The sequence below is a fragment of the Polypterus senegalus genome, chromosome 9 (genome assembly GCF_016835505.1).
Source record: "Polypterus senegalus isolate Bchr_013 chromosome 9, ASM1683550v1, whole genome shotgun sequence".
Taxonomy (NCBI): Eukaryota; Metazoa; Chordata; class Cladistia; order Polypteriformes; family Polypteridae; genus Polypterus; species Polypterus senegalus.
This window is the reverse complement of record NC_053162.1, coordinates 127819055-127841451: the sequence shown is the minus strand read 5'-3', so window position 1 is coordinate 127841451 and position 22397 is coordinate 127819055. Positions and strand designations below refer to the sequence as shown.

General features: G+C 36.6%; 1 protein-coding gene across 2 annotated transcripts in view; it reads right to left on the bottom strand.

Moving 5' to 3' along the window:
• Window positions 1–22397, bottom strand: part of ano10b (anoctamin 10b) — a 62454-nt gene that overhangs the window by 39561 nt on the left and 496 nt on the right. For both annotated transcript variants that reach the window (XM_039763822.1, XM_039763823.1), the window contains exons 2-3: window positions 11853–12005; window positions 2745–2918 (exon numbers count right to left, since the gene is read on the bottom strand). In XM_039763822.1, coding sequence (XP_039619756.1) covers window positions 2745–2918; window positions 11853–12005 — 327 coding nt within the window. The remainder of the gene's footprint in view (window positions 1–2744; window positions 2919–11852; window positions 12006–22397) is intronic.

Below are 22397 nucleotides of genomic sequence, written 5' to 3'. Positions count from 1 at the left end.
TTAACAGAATGAAAATAAATGTTTTATAAAACTTGTTAAATGAATGACAAATGAAAAAGTTTCATGTTTAACTTGCCACAAATAAAAAACATAAACTGTAAATGTAGTAGTTTGAAGCTAATACTACAGTACAGGCTGAATTTTAGTTTCAATATATTTTTAAACATTTCCTTTAAACAAACTTATGTAATTTAAGAATAATTACACTAACGAGAGGCGATGGCATTCTCAAGACACCATGAGCAAGTTCCTGCTTTAGGCAATGGGAATACAATTATGAATAGTTGGAGACTCATGGTCAACTTATTGTACTGGTGGGATGGCCCAGGCAAACTTTGCTTCCTCTTCTTTATTTGACAGAAGTGACAAAAACAGTAAGGTATATATGCTATATATGATATAGCTTCTGAAAATTTAATTACTGCAGATTTTATGACAGGAATGTAAACAACTCAAACCCAGTCAGACACTCAGACACCACAAACTCCAGTAACAATGAGATTTATATAACAGAAAAATGCTTTTCAGAAAGGTACTGTAGCAGCGCTATGTGACTTGAGAATTTCAGCTACCAGCAGTCACTGCTGTGGCCCTGATTGAATGTTTAAGGAGAGCACAGAGGCTGTTGGGGACAGCGGAAGTTTTAAAAGGAAGCCTGCTATACAGTAAAGAGGGGAGGCATTGTTGTTTGTGTCTGAGTTCACCCGTCTGTCTTGTCAACTACAGTATACTGTTACCAGTGCATTATTGTCTTTTCTTGGATCATCACACTTATATGGCTATGAGGACTGTCTTGTGCCTGACTGTCGGATTTAACATCATGCTTCATGAGAGGGAGTGGTCTCAAATCTCTCCACCTCTTGCCACTTCATGGACACTGGTAGAACCGTCTATACCAGGGGTCTCCAACCTTTTTTCCCCTGAGAGCTACTTTTACAAAATGAAAATGGCAGAGACCTAATAAATGTTTTCTAAAGTTTACTCTCATAGCTTATTTTAACCCAAACAAACTGAATAAGCTTCTTTTGCCTGAACATTTACAAAATGTTGGTGTCCACAATTCACATTTTGCATTAAAACATCACAAAAAATATTTAGTTCACCTGCAAGTGCATTTTGTATGTCTGTATGCATTTTCTAGTATACTATTGAATTAAAGCATAGATGCTGTCAAAACAAAACAATGCAATTACAAGTACACGGATATTACTTATTCCTTTGTCATTTTGTTACATGTCACTGTTTCACTTCACGTGTCCAGTTGCATGTGTGATGTGTTTTTCAGTTAGTCAGAGGACTGGCACTGCAAGGAGTCAACAAGATAGGGGTGTATGGTGGAGTGTAGCCCCTTAGGTTCACTCTTATAGAGTCATTTAAATGTTCATCTGTCAGTCATGTTCTGAACTTTAATTTCATGACATTCATGTCAGAAAAGGCAGACTCACAGAGGCATGTAGACCCAAACAAAATTTCCAGAACTGCTGCTGAAGATTCTTATAGTTATCTTATTTTATGTTAAAAGAATCGTGATATGATTTTCTGGAAAGATCGCTCACTCCTAATTTGACTAATCAAGTTTTCAAATTTATGTAGGATTCATTAACTCTTTGGCGAGCTACTTGGAAAGGGGTTGTGAGCTACCAGTAGCTCGCGAGCTAAGTATTGGAGGCCCCTGGTCTATACAGTACTTACAGCAAGCTGGTCATTGGATCATCATTTTTCTCCTTCATTTCACACCGTCTGTTGCCGCTGGATATTGGACTGTGTTATGGACTTTATTGTTTGTGGTTATCGTGTTTGTTGTTGTTAACATATTGAGTTACTTTTGTGATCACCGACCAGGTAGCTGGGGAGGGTTTGGTTTAATACCTAATAGCTCTAAAGACCTGTGTTCAGATTCAAATGCATCTGGTGCTCCCTGCCCAGGCTTCATCTATCTTGTTCTCTGGAAAAATACTGATTAAGAAAAATATAGAGTTTTAATCAGGCAGCTATGCTGAGCTAACTGATTTGCATCTATATGTATCAATTATTTTTTCCCCAGTGCCTGCATGTTTTATCTTTGACTCTATCTTTGACTCTGACTCTGTTTCAAATTAGTCTGGTGTCTGGTGTAAGTGTGGCTGTATGCATAATTACTTCTTCCATTGCACTTAGTGCTGCCATGATAGGCACAGGTCTGAATCCTGAAATGGATTATGTTAGAAAATGTATGCCGGTTATCCACAACTGTGTGTCTTCTGACATGACACGGTATTAACACAAGGTTGATCTATCATAAAGATGAAAATTAAGTAAAAACTGAATAATTAAAGCTAAAAAATATGTGCTTCTCAAGTATAAATTTAAATCAAGTAATTTTAATATGAATGTTATATTCATCCACCTACTTATTCTTCTTAACTTAGTTTAATCATGACAATAAGTCAAAATTCTATGTTGGTATTATCAAGAAAAAGGCAGGAACCATACATTGATGACATTATACCAACTTATAGACAGCAATCAAGTAACACTTTGAGATTTGAGGAAAAGTAGAATACCTGGAAAAAAATAAGGACACAACGTACATGTGCAAACTGCACACAGACAATAACTAAGTTGAGACTAAAAACCAATCTCCTGGAGCTGTGAGAAAGCAGTACCCATCTTTATAGCACACAATATTGAATATTGGGCCTTTAAATTCAATCATATGATTATTTTGCTATTCATATTCTGTCAATGCAATAAAAATGTAATACCTGCATTTGAAAAGTTTTCTCTGTCAGTGATAGAGAATGGCATCACTTCTCCATTGTGATAGATTTTAGAAAGCCCAAGGGTCTCAGCTGAATGTAATAGAGTGCAGTGAGAAATGGAAAGCAGGATCATGTCCCCCTCATCATCTTCACCAGGATGAACCAACAGTTCGGCTTCTAAAAACAAAAGTTAAAATAAAAATAATTAACTCTAATAGAATCAATGTTATTAGGTATTAGGTTTAGCCTAATTCTGGATCAAGGTAAATTTATTTTTGAAGCCTAGCTAAAAACAGAAACACCGTTTTATGGCTATATCCACACTACTACATTTTCATTTAAAAACTGCATTTTTAAACTAAAATGATCTGTGCCCACACTAACATTTTCACATCATTTAGGAAAATATTTTCAACCGTACTAAAATGACTGAAAACATGTATGAAATAATCCTGCCCCTACAATGAGCATGCTCAAGGCATGGAAATCTTAAACTGGGCATACACTGTGCAATTCTGGCATGATTTTAAGCACAATTTGCAGTCACCAACTGATTTTATGTACTACTGAGAATTTCAGCTTCATCACCCATTGTTTCACATGCAGTATGAAAGAGGTTGTGATGCCCAATTTTTTTCTTAGGATTAGGCTGCTGCATGATCAGAAGAACAAGCTTCAGTCTTGTAGTGTGAGCTGTCTCACAAGTTTATTTTCTGATGTTGCCATCAAATTTCTTAAAATTCAATATGCAGCAGCCACGGTGAGTGTGTATAGTACATGTACAATCTGAGCCACCCATGATATAGCATGAGAATTGAACTGCATGTGCTTGCGCAGTTTGGGCGCATATATGACTGATGACTCTACAGTATTGTGTAGTGTGAAAAATCAGTTAAACATAGTTTATAAAAAATGTAGATGTATACAGATAAGCAACACGGAACCACGGAAAATAACTGCCCTTGACAAACAAATCTGCTCACTAATTACAACCTTGGTGGATGGCTCTCTAGTGCTGATCAGCAGAAAGTTTTAAGAAAGGTTAAGAACATAACTTCTGCAATTGAGACAGATCAATTGGATGATGCCTACCAAAATAAAAATTATTAAACAATAATAACACATGTGCTGTTTTTAAAGCTGTACAAAGTGACTACTTAATTTCTTATCTGTAGCTAATAATCTGGAGAGCCTCACTCTTTTAAAACCTCATGAAGTATACAAGCTACAAAAGGAAAGCTCTGAGGAGAATGAGGAATCAGAGAGCAGGAGTACTATAAACGTTCCCACCCTAGCTTGTACCAAGCCCACTTTGCTTTTGTACTTGGGATCTTTAACCATAAGTATTATTAGTATTTGCCTCCTGTGACTCAAACACACTTAAATGTAACCTCTATGGTAGATAGAGAATTTCTGACATATGTTGCACATTTTCATGTAACTTCAAGTACTGAGAAAAACATCTAATTTATAAACATCTAAGTCTCCCAAAAGACTAGATGTTTCCAAATTTGAAAGATAATGGTTTGTCACAGCATTATTTGTCTTAGGAAAAGAACAAGTCAAGTCAAGTTGGGGAGCATGCACCAGTACAGTGCACTGCTGCACCCTCAACATGATGAAATAACTTGGGATCCCAGTTGGCAAACCCTCAGGCAGACACACGGTCCAGTCCCACCCTCCGGAAATGACCCTCTATCTGCTGCAGACAGGTGTTACGTGGGTGAACCCTTGGCCTGGTCCAGCCACTCGGATCCCCAAAAATGAGTATTCTAAAAGCTTAATCACCCTCGGGGAAGCACGGCACATGGCTGTACTGTAGTGCCGTAACTGACGCTCCCTCACAATGCAGGTAATGTTCCTCATTCGGGACTCCATGAGCAAACGCTTATTCTAAAACAACTTCAAACCAACGATACCAAATGATTTTCCGGAGATACACAGTACCAAAGGAGTCCAGTTTTCATCTCAGGTCACTGGATAGCATCCATGTCTTGCAACCATATAGCAAGACAGGAAGTGCCAGGACCTTCGTCCTTTTGCATAGATATCGGGAGCGCCACACACTCCTTTACAGCGACCTCATGACCCTCCCCATGATCTCCCAATTCATTTACTGACTTTATAGGAAAAGTCTCCAGTGACATGAATATCACTGCCAAGGTAAGTAAACCTCTCGACATGGTTGACACTCTCTCTGCAAACAGACACACTGCTGATGGCTGTGCCCAAAAGGTCATTAAAGGCCTGGATCTTGATTTTTATCCAGGATACTCGCAAGCCCAGACACTCAGACTCCTCACTGTCACTTGAGGGCCCCAATCAGAGCCTCGATTGACTCTGAGAAGATGACAGTATCGTCAGCAAAGTCAAGATCCATGAATTTATCTTCAACAGATACCCCACAGCCACTGGAACCCACGACCTTGCCCAACACCCAGTCTATACAAGCATTGAACAGAGTAGGAGCAAGAACACACCCCTGACGAACCCCAGAATCAACTGTGAAAAAAACAGAGGTTCTGCCTCCACTCTGAATAGCACTCACAGTACCATTATACATGATATCCAGCAACCTCAAGGGGATCCCATGAACCATCAGGATGTCCCACAGAGTAGTTCGATCAACTGAGTTGAAGGCTTTACGAAAATTGACAAAGTCTGCAAAGAAACTCTGCCAATATTCGCGTTTGTGCTCCATGAGAACCCTCTGTCCTAGGATGAGGTCGATGGTAGACTTCTCATGTGTAAAACCAGACTGCTCCGGTCAACGGTAGGTGAGCAAGTGATCACAGATCCTATTGAGGAAGACCCTAACAAGCACCTTGCCTGGCACCAAGAGCAGTGTTATCCCCCTGTAGTTGCTGCAATCCAGGCAATCACCCTTCCCTTTCCACATAGGGACGATAAGTCCCGTTTTCCAGTTAGTTGTGATGATGTCAGTCTCCCAAATGGAAGCAAAGATTGCTTGCAATGCCAGGACGACAGCCTTACCACCAGCCTGGAGAAGTTCACCCCAGATACCACAGATCCCTGCAGCCTTTCCTCCCCTCAGCTGGTTCACCATCTGTGCAATCTCAGTGAGACTGAGGTTCACAGCTATTTGAAGGATCAGCCTCAAGGACTGTGGACCCAGAGATATCCAACATACTAGCATTCTTCTCCATTGCAGACTGAGTGACTTCCTTTAATATCCCCCAAGATTGAAGATGAAATTTCTTCCACACACAAATCCAAAAGACCAATTTGAAATAGCAAAATTAAGCTTGCATCAAACTCCTGCTGACTATTCCTTGAGATCTTCAGTTTTGGCTACAGTTGAGTGCCTGGCCTGTTTCATTTTCAAAAATCACCAGCTGGATATTGTGTTTCCTGTGTTAAAGCTGAGACTGGTCTAAATTCTCTCAGGAATTATTTAAGTATGTGGTCATTTGGACCATTGCTGTCGCAGAAAGCACTGCCCTACTTACAGGGTTTTACCATCAAGCAGGACATACTTATTACATATTTTATGGCTACCATAGGAAAAAAACTCAAGGAAAGCCATTCATTGCTTTTCATTCTATCTATTCTATACTAGTCATTCTATCCTATCAGTAGTGGGATAGAAAACACTTGTTTGTTCCCATCACATGGTACAGGTTTTCAATCTTTGAACCCCTGAAGCCAGCCTATTCAAATTGAGCTTCCCCCTCCTTAGACTCCACCCCACACAGTCCATGCTGTAGTGACACATGTCACATTATCAACAAAATATGGAATGAATAACAAAGCCATAACTAATCACACATGTGGTGATTTAAAAAAAAAGCCTATGTTCCGTCAGTGTGCAGTAGACGTTACATTCATATATGTTAGTAATTGTTGTCACTTGTTATAGGTCTGTGCACTGATAGATTTGATATCATGTATAGTTATTTTTGGTCTGTTAAATGCACTTTGTGATGTGCCTGGGACATATTTGACCAAAATATTTATTTTATTTCAAAAGGGAAACAAATGTTATTGCTAAATACTGTGCATGTTTTTGATTTTATGCACTTTGAAATGTGCCTAGGTCAGATATGAACAAAATGTTTATTTTTTATTTTAAAAGTGGAAAAAAGCATTGCTACCACCTCAGATTCTATTCAGTTATAGCTTTTTGTTGTTCTTTTATGCACTTTTTGATGTGCCTGTGTCAGATGTGACCAAATTTAAAAGAAAAACAATGAATAAACATTACTTGCTTTTCAATACATTCATTTGTGTTAGTTTAAAATTTTTCATTACCTGCTGCATACCAGCTGCTGAAAATGTCTGTCTCAGCTAAATTTCTTGGTTTGAAAATCTGGCCCAACTGAATTTATAATGGAATAGCCCTGCTGCAGTGATGCGTGAACTCCACGTTGTTCGTTTTGCCTCAAGTTCAGAGAATGGCTTATTCCCGGAAGGTAGCATCAGATCAGAGAAAGTGCACTCACCCATATCAAAGGTTGCCTGCACCAATATCCGAAAATATGAGTGGCAACAAATGGAATTGCTGCCTTCATACTGCTTGCATTTATTTTGCATATTGCTCACTTCATCTTTTAATTTCTGGAATCCACACTTGCGGATTTAAAACACAGTGCCTCTTGACTTGACGCTTTGCTTGCTGTCACTCTTCTTTTGCATGCCCCACTTTGTAAATGTCTTCTTTTTGCATTTCTTGATTATAACATATAAGGGAAGAACGCACAACTAGATGCACCCTTGAGGTATCGCTAAATGTTCTAATAAACTGATTTCATATACACACAAACTGCAAGTGGCTTTGCAGACTTTATGTATAATGAGATGTTAAACATCCCCTTAAAGTAAATGTGTGAAAGAATGAGAATAATTTCTAATTGCATGCAGTGCTTGAAGTGTTCCGTTACTCACTGGTACTCCATACTGGCACATTCGTGTTCTGTAGTTAGGAATACTGAATTTTAAAGTATGCATACTAGTGAGTACTGGCAATTCTCACAACACATTTCCACTATTAACCTGTATTTAGGAAAATACTATGTCCTTTCAATGAGCTTTCATATTTTCAAGGGGAACCTTACTCTCTCCAAAATAGTTTTTGTGGAGTATATCAGCCCTCTTTTAGACCTCCAAGGGGGAATCTTCCGTACCCCAGATCTATGAAGAAACTGCAATGTCTGCATTGTGTCTACAACATTATAACATTATATAATGAAGGAGAAGGATGAAGAAGCTGAAACAACAGGGATTGTCACAGGAACGTTGTTCCAATTCAGCCACTGATTACGTGTCAGTAACATCCAGGAACTCATCAAGACTGCATGATCAAGTGAGATAGGCTACAAGTTGAGAACTCTTTTCTCTAGACTGTACAAATTTCTTTTGCTGTTTTCTGATTTTTTCCTTCTAAATTTTTTGACTTCTAAAACGAAAACATGGCTCTAAGGAGTTGAGTATTCCTCTATTTGCCAGTGGTAAATTTATGGTGATAGTGGACTGTCTGGTACTTATTTGAGAGAGAGAGAGAGAGATCGATATCTTTATTTGTCCCTAGGGGGAAATTTGGCTTTTTATAGAAGCTCATTAAATAAATACATACATACGTACAAAAATAAGCAGACACACTTTGATCTGAACACACACCAGAATGACTATAAACCAAGAAAATTAAAAACAGTCAGTGCCGTTGTTATAAAGGAGTAGCAATTCCAATAGCAATTCTTGACACACTTCTGCTGAATAATTTGTTAGCTGAAAGTATTCAGTGTTACTGGGTCACAAAGTGATTGCTCACAATGGCACTTAGTTTTGTTTTATTCCTCTCCTGTGCTACCACTCCGAGTGGGTCCAGAGTGTGACCCATAACTGAGCCTGTTTTTTTCAAGTTTAACAAAGCTAAATTCAACCCCCACCAAAGAGAAAGAGAGGAAGGTAAAACTTTAAAAGTCAAAAAGATGGAAGAGAATCCTTTTCCCCAATATAAATGGTTATTCTAAAATGTTATTGATTAGAAGCAGCCAGGTTTTAAAAAAGTTTTAAGCAGAAGTGAGAATTAATTTTTTTTTATTTCAAATTGTACATAACATCAATTACCCAGTGACTTAAAAGGGGTGGACTAAGATTCTTCCAGTTGAGCAAGATAAGTCTATGTGCTAGTAATAGATAAAGGCAATCATGGTCTGTTTGTCCTTCTCCACTTTAAGCCCATCTGGAAGTACACCAAACACAGCTGTTAATGGATTAGGGGTGATTGTGATACCAAGCCTGTCTGATACACATTTAAAGATTTTGGTCCAGATGATGTTAATTTGGTGCACGCCCAAAACATGTGGCCCAGTGAGGCTGGAGCTTGATTGAAATGTTCACAGTTTGGATCTTACCCTGGATATATTTTGGACAATTTTAAACAAGATAGCTGTGCTCAATAAAATATTTTAAGTTGAATAATTGCATGCTTTGCTCATATGGTTGTAAAGTGAACTACATGCATGGCTGCCTTCCATTTCTTTTCTGAAATGTTGAGCAAAATATTCTTTTCCCAATGTACTCTGTGATCTCTGAAAGGAAAGGATTTAAAAATGTTTTTATATATTATAGAAATGCTGTCTGAGTCCTCAAGAATGATCAATATTTCTTCTGAAATGGAAATAGATGGGAGGTGAGGAAAATTGGGCAGATTCAGTTTAGCAAAATTTGTTATTTGAAAATAGAGGAAAAATTGTGTTGATGGGAAGTTACATTTGAAGTGTAACTGTTCATAGGATGCAAAGACATTATCTATATACAAATCTCTAATCCAATACATTTTCCAAACATTAAAAACTGTACAAGACGGTGGAAAATGGTGGTTATCAAGGAGAAGTTCAAAAAATAAAAACTCTGTCTTGAAGTGCTTCCTACATTGGTTCCATATTCTGTGTGAATGAAGGACAATTGGGTTGCTAGTATATTGACAATAACTTGTATTTACTTGTAATATAAAGAAGTACTTTAGGACTATATTTCTACTGCAGATCAAGTTTGTGTGTGTTCATCAATTTGTGTCAATGTCCAGGTTTGTAAAGCTTTTATATTTGCTGTCCAGTAATAAAATTGAAAGTTAGGTAGTGTTATGCCATATTCTGCTTTAGGTCGTTGTAGGGTCACTCTTTGGATGGGTGGTTGTTTCGTATTCCAAATAAATGAGGTTATGATTGAATCTAATTTCTTAAAAAATGAGTTGTTAATGTATATGGGGATTCTTTGAAAGAGAAAATGAAGCTCAGGAAGGTTTTCCATGTAGACAGCAAAATTTTTTTGAAAAAGACCTTTATATTTACTTGTGATGTTTATCCTAAGGTATTTAAAGTAAACTGCAATGATAAATGGCAAGGTGCACAATCTAATATTGTGCGCTAGAGAGTTCACTGGAAAAGTGCACTTTTATTCAAATTAATTTTCAGTCCAGATATATTTTGAAATTATGCTAGTGCTGTTAGGACTACTAGCACATAATTTTGTGGGTCTGATATATACAGTAGCATAGCTAGTTGGTACCATTCAATAGTATCTAATACTTTTTCTGCATCCAAAGATAATAAAATCTCTGGGGTATTAGACTTTATGTGTTTATATATTACATTAAACAGGTGTCAAAGGTAGAAGTTAAGTGTCTGCTTTAATAAATCTGGTTTGGTTTTGTGATATTACCGAAGGAAGCACATTCTCATTCTTTCTAGGTAGACCTTTGTAGAGTATCCTAATTTTGTTATTCAGAAGTGAGACTGGTCTGTATGATGCACATTGTAATAAGTGATATTACCAGTCTAGCACACCACAGTGTAGAAAATCACACTGGCCATCACAGAGTTATAGAAGATGTTACTTCCTACAATAAAGGAACACAGTCTCCTGTGAAAAAAGCCTCCTCTGCCCTTTCTTATATAATTACTCTGTGTTACGAGACCAGTCCAACCTGTTATTAAGCCCCGAGTACTTCTAAGAGTGGACCACCGCTACATTCACTACTGGAATACTGACCTGACATAAAGGCTCTTTGGTGCAGTGAAAGTCAATAATCAGTTCTTTGGTTTTGCTGATGTTAAGGTGCAGACAATTCTCTTTGCACCAAGAAACAAAATTCTCTACCTGACTCCAATACTCTGTCTCATCACCCTTAATTAACACACCCCATAAATGCAGAATCATCTGAGAGTTTCTGCAAGTGACATGACTGATGATTGTCTTTATGTTCAACTATCTAATGTCACAAAATCAGCAACAGAAAATACTGGTGCCTATGATGAAATTGACAAGAAAATGACAAACAGTGAGAGCACAACACTGTAATTAATAAATATTAGTATAAATACATTTAAGAAAATATTTCAAAACTTATTAATGACAGAAGGAATTACATTAAAGACAACTGAATATCCTCAAGTTTCAAAATGAACACTAAAAGTGAAGTCAGCAAGGAGTTGAAGCAAATAGAAATTACTGGCAAAATATATCTATTGTCACCAGCACATGCTTCACCAATCCATTTTCTAATCCTTAAGGATCACGGAGAGGTGTTTTATCATGCCAGGAGCACTGGGCACAAGACACAAACCAACCTTGGACAGGACACCAGTCCATTGCAGGTAGACTCAACACACTCCACCCTCAGAATTTTCCGATGTTTAATGATTACTCCCTCTTACTGACAAATAAACATTTTTGTTTGAAACAGGGAAAAACAATTTCTGCTATTGTTAAACACTGCCTTTGCATTTACTATGTTATACTATATTTTACTGGGTATTGTCATTAACCTCTTCAAATGTTCTTAACTGTACCTACAAATGGAGTACTGTATTCTGTATGAGTAAACTTTTCTAATGTTATTTTTATATTTCTTTTACAACTGGTATGATGTGTAATCATCCTAAACAGCAAAAACAGAGTTCACAATAAAGGGAATATGACTTGAATAATTTGTTATTTATGTAATGAAGGGCATTTACCCTTGCCTTCTAGTAAACTAGACAGTTGAGTAACGTTGTCTGACCTTTTCAATGGTTCATAGAAATTCAAAATGCAAATATTAAACAACTTTTCTAGAAAGAGGAAAATTATTATTTTTTTTTAACAGACCTTGAATTTTAGATATTAGCCACTTCTTAGTCTCTGGAAGAATCTTTTTGTCTAATTGGATGACCACCAGTGGTTGAATTCTGTTTGAAAGACAACATTGGCAGGTTCCTCTGTTCCAGGAGCTCTTAGCTAGTCTGGCACTCCAAGAGCGATCTGAAACAAGCATCAAGTTTCATTTTAACAAATTCATTTTCTTAAGCTATTTCATTCATACATTTTACAGATTATTTCCGACATTATACATTAAAGGTTTAATTTTTATGAACATCTCTTTTCCTGAAATTCTTTATACATAATAAAGACCATTGAGCAACTTTGAAATGTTGACTTTTCCCATTCTTATATTACATTCTTTCATTTTAAACTCTGCCAGAAAGGTTAGTTATTTTGTGTGTTCATTCATAAGAGTTCTTGAGAAGCATAGTCTTTCATTGACTATCGCTTGCATGCTCCCACCAAGTTAAAGGAGAGGTAGCTGTGATGCTAATAAGATCCAATGTAGTCAAACACTGGCAATCATATTGCATTGAAATTAATTGTAAGTACAGTATATTTAGTATTTTTTGGTTAATTATTATATAGGGTTGATTTAACCTTTTATAACTAAGAGATTTCAGGCACTAGGCCATAAGTCTGAAAGATCTGTCAAGCTGAAAAGCAGTGCAGAGTATTCTGTGAAAGCTGAAAGGCAAAGCAGGACCTTAGAATGTTTGTACAGATGGTCTGTTTGGGGTTTAGTGGACCTTTTGATCTCCTTGGGGAAATGACCTTTTCTTATGATGTCTTGGTAATATTCCCCTGTTTTGGGAATCTGTCTGCTCTTCTAGAAGAAGAAATCCAGGTGTTCAGTTTGGGCAAGAAGTCAGGAGTGACTCCCTTTCATTAGAATTTTTTATTTTCAAAAAGAGTTCTGTCAGATTTGTTGCTTTGTTCCAAAAATGGAGTGTCTTGTTTAGATGCTGCCATTCTAAAACCCTGAGAGGAGTGAAAAACATTTAAAAGGACATTTTCTATCAACTGCATAAGCAATTCTATTTTTTAAAGCAACTTAAAATTACCACATACCACATTTTTGTTCATATATGTATAATTGTAGCGCCAGCATGTTAAATGACTTGAACAAGAGTGATAATCTGTGTTCTCTCTAATTTTTGGCTAAAAACATTCTGTGCAAATTATTTTAATCCCACTTAATATCTCCATGCCTAGAGCCAAAGCACCAAATACACTTTTGAAGTATATGAACATTTACAATTACAAAATGTTGACATTACCAATACTGTGTCATTTTTATACATGATAACAATAGTGGAATTGATTTATATTATTTAAACAGAAAACAAAGAAATGCAATGCCAACCATTTAAAAGGTATATAGACTATTATTAAACTACAGAGACATTTGTTTACAGCAGGAGAGAACAAAACAAAAGACAAGACTGTCATGCATGTGCGTCTGTGAATCATCCTCCGGGCTTGTCAAAAACAGGTAATACCACCAAGGACTGAGACGAGGCACTAGCATTCTCTTTTTTTCACTCTGCAATGGCAAGAAGACCCCCAGCGAGGGGAATTGACTACTCCACTTCCAGTTTTCCAGTTTTAAAGTCCATCTCTGCCAGAGAGGGAAAAACAATTTTGACTTGACTGAGCTGAAGGATAGAGTTCCAATGCCTTCAAGAACCTTTGCCTGAATGGATTGGCTTAGTTTTCATGTATTTGTAACAGAGGCATGTATATCATCCATATTTGTTTCATTTTGGTACTGTAACCAAACACAGATGATTGGCTTGATCCCCCGGTACTTCTTCTGGGATCTGCAGTATCTTATTTTGACCACAAGAGCTATAAGGAAATAAACTAAGAGACCACATATAACAGTGTTATAATCAGTATACACACCCATAAAATTTAAACAAATAAGAAAAATGAATTCTTAACAGTACACATTAATAATTTATAATTCAATAAAGTCCTTACAATTTCTAGAGTTCAGAATGCTTATAGCTCAAGGGATAACATAGTTAAATAAATTATTCTCGAGCCTTGGGATCCTATAATACATATATGAGAATTCATGAGAGTAACATTTTTAGAGAATGTTTTTATTAATGCTAAAAGGCAGTTAGGGGTAAATATTGTGGAAAATACAAAACCTGACCCAAATTGATTATTTTACTGTTTTATTAGTACTATAACAATAAAGGAGGAGATAAAGTGCATTAGGAATTGTAAAAGCAAACTTACAACATACTGATAAAGAAATGGCAAATACTCTAAATTCATATTTTTGACATTTTTACTTCTGAAGAGATCAATAAAGTCTCAGCATTCACGGTGACTGTTAAGGTGGTACTAAGTGGTTTAAAAATTTTTGGGAGAGAGTGTTTCTCAAATTAATTAAAATGTATCACCTTTTGTAAGTTGTAAAATGTCCTCATAATTGCCTTTTGATTTGAGTGCATTGAATTTTTTTTTACATGCATACCATTAAGGGTGTGTTGGTGGGAACTGAAATTGTTTCTTTGCCAACACCTTAGCCTGAAAATGGAATGCTATTCTTTTCAAAAATTGTGTGTGTGTGTGTGTGTGTGCGCACCCTGTGGTGGGCTGGCACCATGCCCAGGGTTTGTTTCCTGCCTTGCGCCCTGTGTTGGCTGAGATTGGCTCCAGCAGACCCCCGTGACCCTGTAGTTAAGATATAGCAGGTTGGATAATGGATGGATGGATGGAAAAAAAAACCCGCTTTGAGTAGTAATCTTACAGTAATTTTAAACATACTGACATTTTCTTAATCATTTTGTACTATTTTGTGTAAAATGGAAATTCTGTTTAAAAGACATCCACTGTATGTCAATTAAACAGCTACAATAACATAACATTTTATTACAGCCTGTCTAAATATGAATCACATCTAGGTTTTAAGCAGTTTTACATGCTGACATTTCTGGAATGGACGTCTTCATGGATGTCTTGTGCTTTCATATAATCTAATAAAGGGCATCTATGTGGGGGTAATTTTTCCATTTTTTTTAATTTTTCCTGGGAATTCTGCTTTATGCTCACAGTCTTAGATCAGGCTATTAGGTACACTCTTGTCTCCAGATCGCACTGCCATTTGTAAGCACTTTTTGACTAACAGTAATTCCATTCAAAGAATTTTTACTGCTTTACCAGGAGGGAGTTTGGATTTGTTTTGAGACCAGAAGATAAAAATAGTCAAAATATCAGGGCAATGAGTGAAAAATTGGAAGCATAATACATCAAATAACAAAAACTAAACTCAAAGCCATAATCATAATCAAAAGAAAGTCTGTGAAGCTAACACAAAGAATCACACTTGCAAAGACTGTGAAGCTAACACAAAGAATGATTTGCAAAGTTTTTAGAGAATTCATAATCTCATGCATACAGTGATCTTTATACTGTTGCAATGGCGATGTAATGTGTGACACACCTCTTGTCGTTTAACATAGCACCTGCGACTCAAAATGGCAGTTCCCACTGGACAACAAAATGGTATTTGAAAAGGTATATGTTCAACTACTTTTAAATGTGTCTGAAACGAAAAATAAATCCCAGAAATTAATTCTTCAAACCCTAAAAAACCTATCGTTATGTTTAAAATGTCAAGCTAGCTACAATACAAAATGAAAAAAAAAACTACTTTTAGCATGTCTAACTCTTAAAAGACTTATGAAGATAGAAGGTAGCACTGATGCAGTAAAGGACAGAGGAGACCCAAAAGAAAGTCAGACATACACTGGAAGAGACCTGGGGCCTCATGTATAACGCCGTGCATAGAACTCGCACTATAACATGGCGTAAGCACAAAAGCCCAAATGTGCTTACGCACAGAAAAATCCAGATGCAGGAATCTGTGCGTACTCCAACTTCCACGTTCTTCCGCTACATAAATCCCGATCAGCGTGAAAAATAATGCTCGTTACTTAAGCTCAGCCTTCTGTGAAAAGACAATGGGAATAGCGCGGGGGAAAATATAAGAATTTCAGCGAATACCAAGTGGAGGCAAAGGAAAAACATGCTATTTGTTCAAATAAACCGTGGTATAGTCAACAAAAGGAAGTTGATCGAGTGACACAGCATGTTGGAGAAACTTGAAAGCTCATGTTCACAAAATCGCAAAGTGCCGGAAATAAAAAAGAAGTCACATATCAAAGTCACCATGAAAAGGCGAGTTGTAGCCCACTGTCTGAGTGTCATATGAAAGCTTATTAGGGTACAGAGAAAAAAAGGCACACAGTGGGGAAAAAGCACTAAATGTCAACTTCAGTCTCGACATTTCCACTTTAATCATGTAGTTTATTTTGTCATTAAAGTAGAACATCATAAACTTCATCTTAAAATCGTTTAATTAACCAGTTTCTCAAATCACATCGTAATTAAAGTAGCACGTTAAATGCTTTATTTTGTATTTGATCTTCTATGTGCTCTGTGTGTGTGAATCACTACTTGCTTCTTAAACCGGCTCTCTTCCTCCAACTGGACACAGAATCCATTATATTCGTGATATTACAGCTCTCTGAATAACTAAAATACTGAGATGTATACATGATATCATTTTTATGATGATAGGAGTTAAAGCACGTTATTAAACATGGGTTTTACTTCAATGAAATAATTTATTACAGCAGTAATCAGGGGTGGCTCTAGGCTTGTGGTGGCACTGGGCAGAGGAAGAATTGGTGGCTCCTTCGCCCGCCAATGTCAGTAAGGTAGCTTATGCACGGTGGATGGCCACGTCCGTTGCAGACACTGCATAGCCGCCTTGTGCTCATGACACAAGCATTTAACTTTTGCCGAAATTTGTCATTGCGTTTTTAGCTGTGTTGTTATTTTCTCTTTCTGTTTTATATTCAATATATATTGGCGTACCCGCCACTGCAGTCCTTGCTTTTCTTTCCCCAAGTAACCGATCGCCACACAATCAGCTCTGTAATAGAAGCTAAGCCATCTGTAAGCTTAGCGCCGATTCTTCAAAATGTTTAAGGAACATTGAAATATCTTCGTAGTACATGTTTAATTATTCTATCCTTCACGACACTACCAGTTAAGAATAAAGATTATTTAAATGAAGTTAAAGTTTTATCTGTATAATTTAATAAACATATTTTGCTGCATTTCACCTTAAAAATGATATCGTCATCATATGTAAATGCGCGCTTTATAAAGTGGCTCAGGTTATGCAATATTATACCTATAGTGCAAGTTTACAGTGGGGTGATTGTACTTATAAGTACAAACAGTTCTACAAGGTGCAATTGATTGAGTGCATTTAAAGTTCTTGGGATGAAACTGTTTCTGAACCGCGAGGTCCGTACAGGAAAGGCTTTGAAACGTTTTGCAGTGGCTAAGACAGCATGTCCTTGAAGCTGTATACCGATAATTCTCTTTCCGATCAGCTGCTGCTGTGATTCACACTCAGATACAGTTATATAAATACTCCGAGTGGTGCAGTGAGAGTAATATGGAAAAAGACGATCCGCTGTGGCAACTCCTAACGGGAGGAGCTGAAAGAAGAAGAAGGAGAAGTGAGAGTAACAACGCTAAAGCAGTTATGGTATTTGGAATACTATGGCTGTTCCCTGGACCATTATACTGTTACAAGTTAATTACAATCAGATGCGTTACACTAATAAACAATATGCGGTTAGTTTCAGTGTATTTATAAAGCCGCGTCAGGAAAATAAGGTGTAACCACATAGGAACAGTAGCACTGCTTTGACACTGGGTGCCGCCAGTCTGCAAAACCGAGCGGAGAACTTGCGTACGACAAGGTATGAGGTACCGTGGAAAAGTGCATGGCTTTACGCCAAGTGTAGGTTTTATACATTGCGATTTGAACGTGGAAAAGTTCTTATGCAACATTTCTGTGCGTACCCACCGTTTATACATGAGGCCCCTGGTCTTAAGAGAAGACTCAGATGTGGAAATTTTTCAAGATCTGGCTGGGACTTTGCCTCAAGCCATTCAAAATCTATAGGCAACTTGCGGAAAGCTTTTATAAAGGCAGGAAACAAAAAGCCTAAGTAAAGCATATCTATCAAGCTTCTATTCTTGTATTTTTCTTGCAATGCCATCATTTGACTGCCATATTATAAATGTAGCAGTCATAGGAGGGACCAAGGAGGAATTACAAGACTGCAATGATATAAACATTGTAGTAAAAGCCGCACTAGAGTAGTCATAATTTTCAGAAAGCCAAGAGTGTTTCATATATTTCCTGAACATCACTTTGTTTTTCTTTAACATTTACAGTGGTACATCAAAGATACCATAATGCATGTTGCAAGTGTGTATTATAAGCCTGTTTAAACACTTGTGCAAGGCAGATACTGTATGGTACAAAATATAAATTCAGATTTTAAAGAACAGTACTGTTGCAGTTGATTTGTTGTTCCTTTGCTAAATTAAAAAGAAAAGAAAATGGAAAACTTTAATTGTTTTAGTAAATTGTCTTTTTAATTTGTTTTGTTCTCCTAGATTAGGTTTTAGAACCCTGAACTAGTGATTCCAGTTGCAGTAATGCAGTGTTTTTCATTTTGATTTGTTTAAGTTTCTTACTGTGTTTGTTGTCTCACTAAACAGTAGCTTATTTACAGTTACGTAAAAAACTATAAATATACCCCATGGAAATTGTTGACTTTTTCAACAAACTGTATTTGAACAGGAAAATATTATTAGATCTTTATGCAAACAGTGCCTAGAGATAAAGGTAATATACTTGAGTAAAAACACAAGCATCATTTGTCTTTTCAACCACTTATTCAAGAAAAATATCATCAGATGTAATGGTCTACTGCAGAGAAAGTAAGTACACTTCAGCAACTGGTATTGCCCCCTTTATGAGAAATGATTTCTTTTACAGGGTAGCACATTGGTAGCACCTCTGCCTTAAGGTAAGAAAACCAGAGTTCACGCCCTGAGTCCTCCCTGCATGGAATTTGCATTTTTGTGCATGGGTTTCCTCCAGGTGCTCCAGTTTATGTCCACTGTCCACAGACATACAGGTTAGGTAAACTGGTGATGTTAAATTGGCCCTTTTATGTGTTTGCCCTGTCCATAGTTTGTTCCTGCATTGTGGCCTATTCCAGTTGAGAAAGGATCCAGGCCCTGACCTGTGACTCTAGTCTGTATTAAGTTAGATAGCAAATGACATAAAATGACTTCTTGTATGTATTTTGCATAACTGCCAACCAGCCTCTGATATTAACTCTGAAATTTTGACCACTCCTCCATGCAAAATTCCTTCAGTTGCAAGATGTTTGTGGGTTTCCTTGCACGCACTGCTCGTTTCAAATCTCCCCACAATATTTCAATGGAATTCAAATCAAGACATTGACTAGGCCAGCCCATAACCATTCATTTCCTCTTTTTGAGCCATTACTTGTTGAATTCGCCAGTGTGCATCAGATTATTATCATGTTGAAAGGTCCACATCCCGATCAACTGAACTTTCAGAGAGATAGCCTCATATTCTCCTCAAGTAAACTTTGATAAGATGCAGAATTCATAATTGACTCAAAGACTGGAAACTAACTAGACCCTGAGGTGGCAAAGCAACCTCACACCATAAGATTTCCACTACCATGCTTCACAGATAAGAGAGACTCTCCTCCTGAAATCCTGTCTTCAGTTTGCACTAAACTAGCCTACTGTTATTGTGGCCAAACACCTCTGTCTTTGATTCATCTGTCCTGAGCACATTGTTCCAGAAGGTTTGGCCTTTGTTTAGATCAGTGTTTCCCAACCTCAGTCCCAGGGGCCCCCTGTTACTGTAGGATTTTGTTCCAATCAGATTCCTAATCAATGACAACACCTGATAGCACTTATCTTATTTAATTAGCTGGTATTATTTTTCTTTTATTCTACATTCAGAAAAGAATAGCAGCATGATTTTTACATTTTTAAGACATTTAGAAATATTTCTGCTTTTGCTATAGATTTAAACTTAACACTCTTTTGTTGATTTCATTATATTTTGCCCTTTCTCTCTGAAGTTTTCTTATTTTTTTTCTTATTAATGACAATTAAAAATGAGCAGAGTGGACATGCTGGCAAACAACACTGGATAATCAAAGGCTGCAAGAACTTTAGCATCAGACCCACTAATTAGTAAATAATGGATTCATTAAACAATTAGACCACCTAGAAAAGCAGACTGAAAATCAAGATGAAAATATTGTTAAAAAGAAAAAAATACATTATTTCCATATAACTACATGGTACATTTTATATTTTACCAAACTTAGTTTTCTAATTTCTATATTGTTCCAAAAAACACAGAACTTGGGAAATAACACATCACTTAATTAGCCCAGGAGTCCAATTAAAAACAGAAGCTGGTTGGAACAAAAACCTGCAAACAAAGGACGGGGTTTGGGGGCACAGGACCAAGGTTGGGAAACACTGGTCTATATGTTCAATGGAAAACAGTTGTCCTATTCTTTTTGGACAGCAAATGCTTTTTACAGGCACACCTCAAATGCAGGTCAAATTTGTACATTTTCCTTCAGATTGTAGGTGCATTTACTTTAAAACTAAATCTTACAAGAAGTTACCTGCAGATCTTATGATGAAATTTTGTGGTTCTTGGAAACTCCTTTCAGTATCAAGCCTTCAACTCTTGGCCTGAATTTGCTGGGATGGCCAGTCTTGGACAAATTAACAGTTGTTTCAAAACTATACCACTTTTAGATGATTTTCCTTGCTGTGGAATGATAGATTTCAAATAATTTTTAAATTCCTTGGCAAACTCCTAGGCATCCACAACTTTCTTTCTGAGGACCTTAGAGCCGTTTTGATCTTGGCATGATGACACCACACAAATCAATAGCAAATGGAACACCAATCCCTAGATATCTAGAGTTTAAATAAAACAGGTTCCAATGTTTACTTCCAAAGGAAATTTTAATCATTTTAATCACTGATCTGAAATGGGGAAAAATGCAGGGGTTTACCTATTTTTTTTCCAAGTGAAAAATCTGCATTTTTGTTCATTTAGATTATGAGAATGAATACATATATGTATGTGTCATTTGTTCAAGTATATCACCTTCATCTGTAGGCTCTATTTTCATAAAGAATTTACAATTGCCTGTTCAAATACAGTATGTTGCAAAAGTCAATGGTTTCAACAGGGTGTACTTACTTACTTTTTCACATGAGTGTAGTTCATGAGCCAAGGGTTCATTGTCTAGTTGAATAGACTTTTGAACCAACCGCCATCTGTTTTTATTTCTCATTCAATGGAAGTTGTTCCGGTCTTGATTATTAGTGACGTTCCAGTCTCTGTGGAGTCATACACACCTCTGAATGGTGGCTTCACAGTTTTTGATGAACCATGTAACATACAGAGAGATGAGCATTTTTTACTATTCACTCTTCAACTTAGATGGCTGTAGTCCCCATTTCTGTTTGTCTGTACAAATGACTATCCCTACATAAGCATCAGCTGTCTTGAGTCTTTCCTGTCTGCTTTACAGGCAACAATTGCTTATGCACACAGCCTAACTTTTAATCAAGTAGCAGCTGACATTGTTTTGTATAATAATATTTAACTTTTGTCCATAAATATTTCTAGATGTATGTTCTGGTTTTCATAGCGCAATACATTTTTATTCCTCTGTATCATTCTAGTTTTGTATGGATACTAAGTTCTGACTGCTTCATTTTGTCTACAATTTCTGAATGAATTAAAATTATAAGTAGTAATTCTTTATTTTGTTTGTCACCATTATTTCATCTAGTGCCTAGATATTGCACCTCTGCCACTGAGATATAACACATACACATGGCTAAATCATGACAAGAGCGACTTAGATAAAATAAAGTTAGTGTTTCAAAGTACCCCTGATATGCCATTTGTGTAAGTCTAGTCAAGAATATTTGGATGAACTTACTATATTTTTTTTTGCTAATAATCCCTGCCCTCATGAAATGAGCTACTACATTAAATTGCAAAGAAAAAGAATGGTCATAAGAAAGCAAAGTTCATTTGATAGAGATCTGTCTTGAAAGGCTCAGGGCTGTAATTTTAGGCAAATGTGCCTCACCAAATATTTACTGAAAGGGAGTACATGCTTATTATTTAGAATTAATAAAAAGTATTTGTAGAATTTTGTACTCAATTTGACAATTAAGAAATGTCTAAACTCGTCAAATTGTAAAAAATCTTACTGAAATATATTAAGATTACCTATTACAGTGCAATGAAACAGACAAAGGTTATAAGCTCTGAATCTACATTCAATGTGCAGTGTGAGGTTACTGCAGGACAAGATGATATATCACCACACTTTCTTGGATGCATTCTTACTTTGTATCAAGTTGTTTACAAAATGTAATTAAAAAATAAAATCAATGGAACAATAATTGCATTACTATAGTACAGATAAAAAAGTAATATAAATAAATACTGTAAAGAACAATGTACAAAATGATTATGCTTCTCTTAAATCAACATTCAATATATCACATTCTTTTTACAAAGCCCTATTAATTAAGTAGGTGGTGTTCTATATT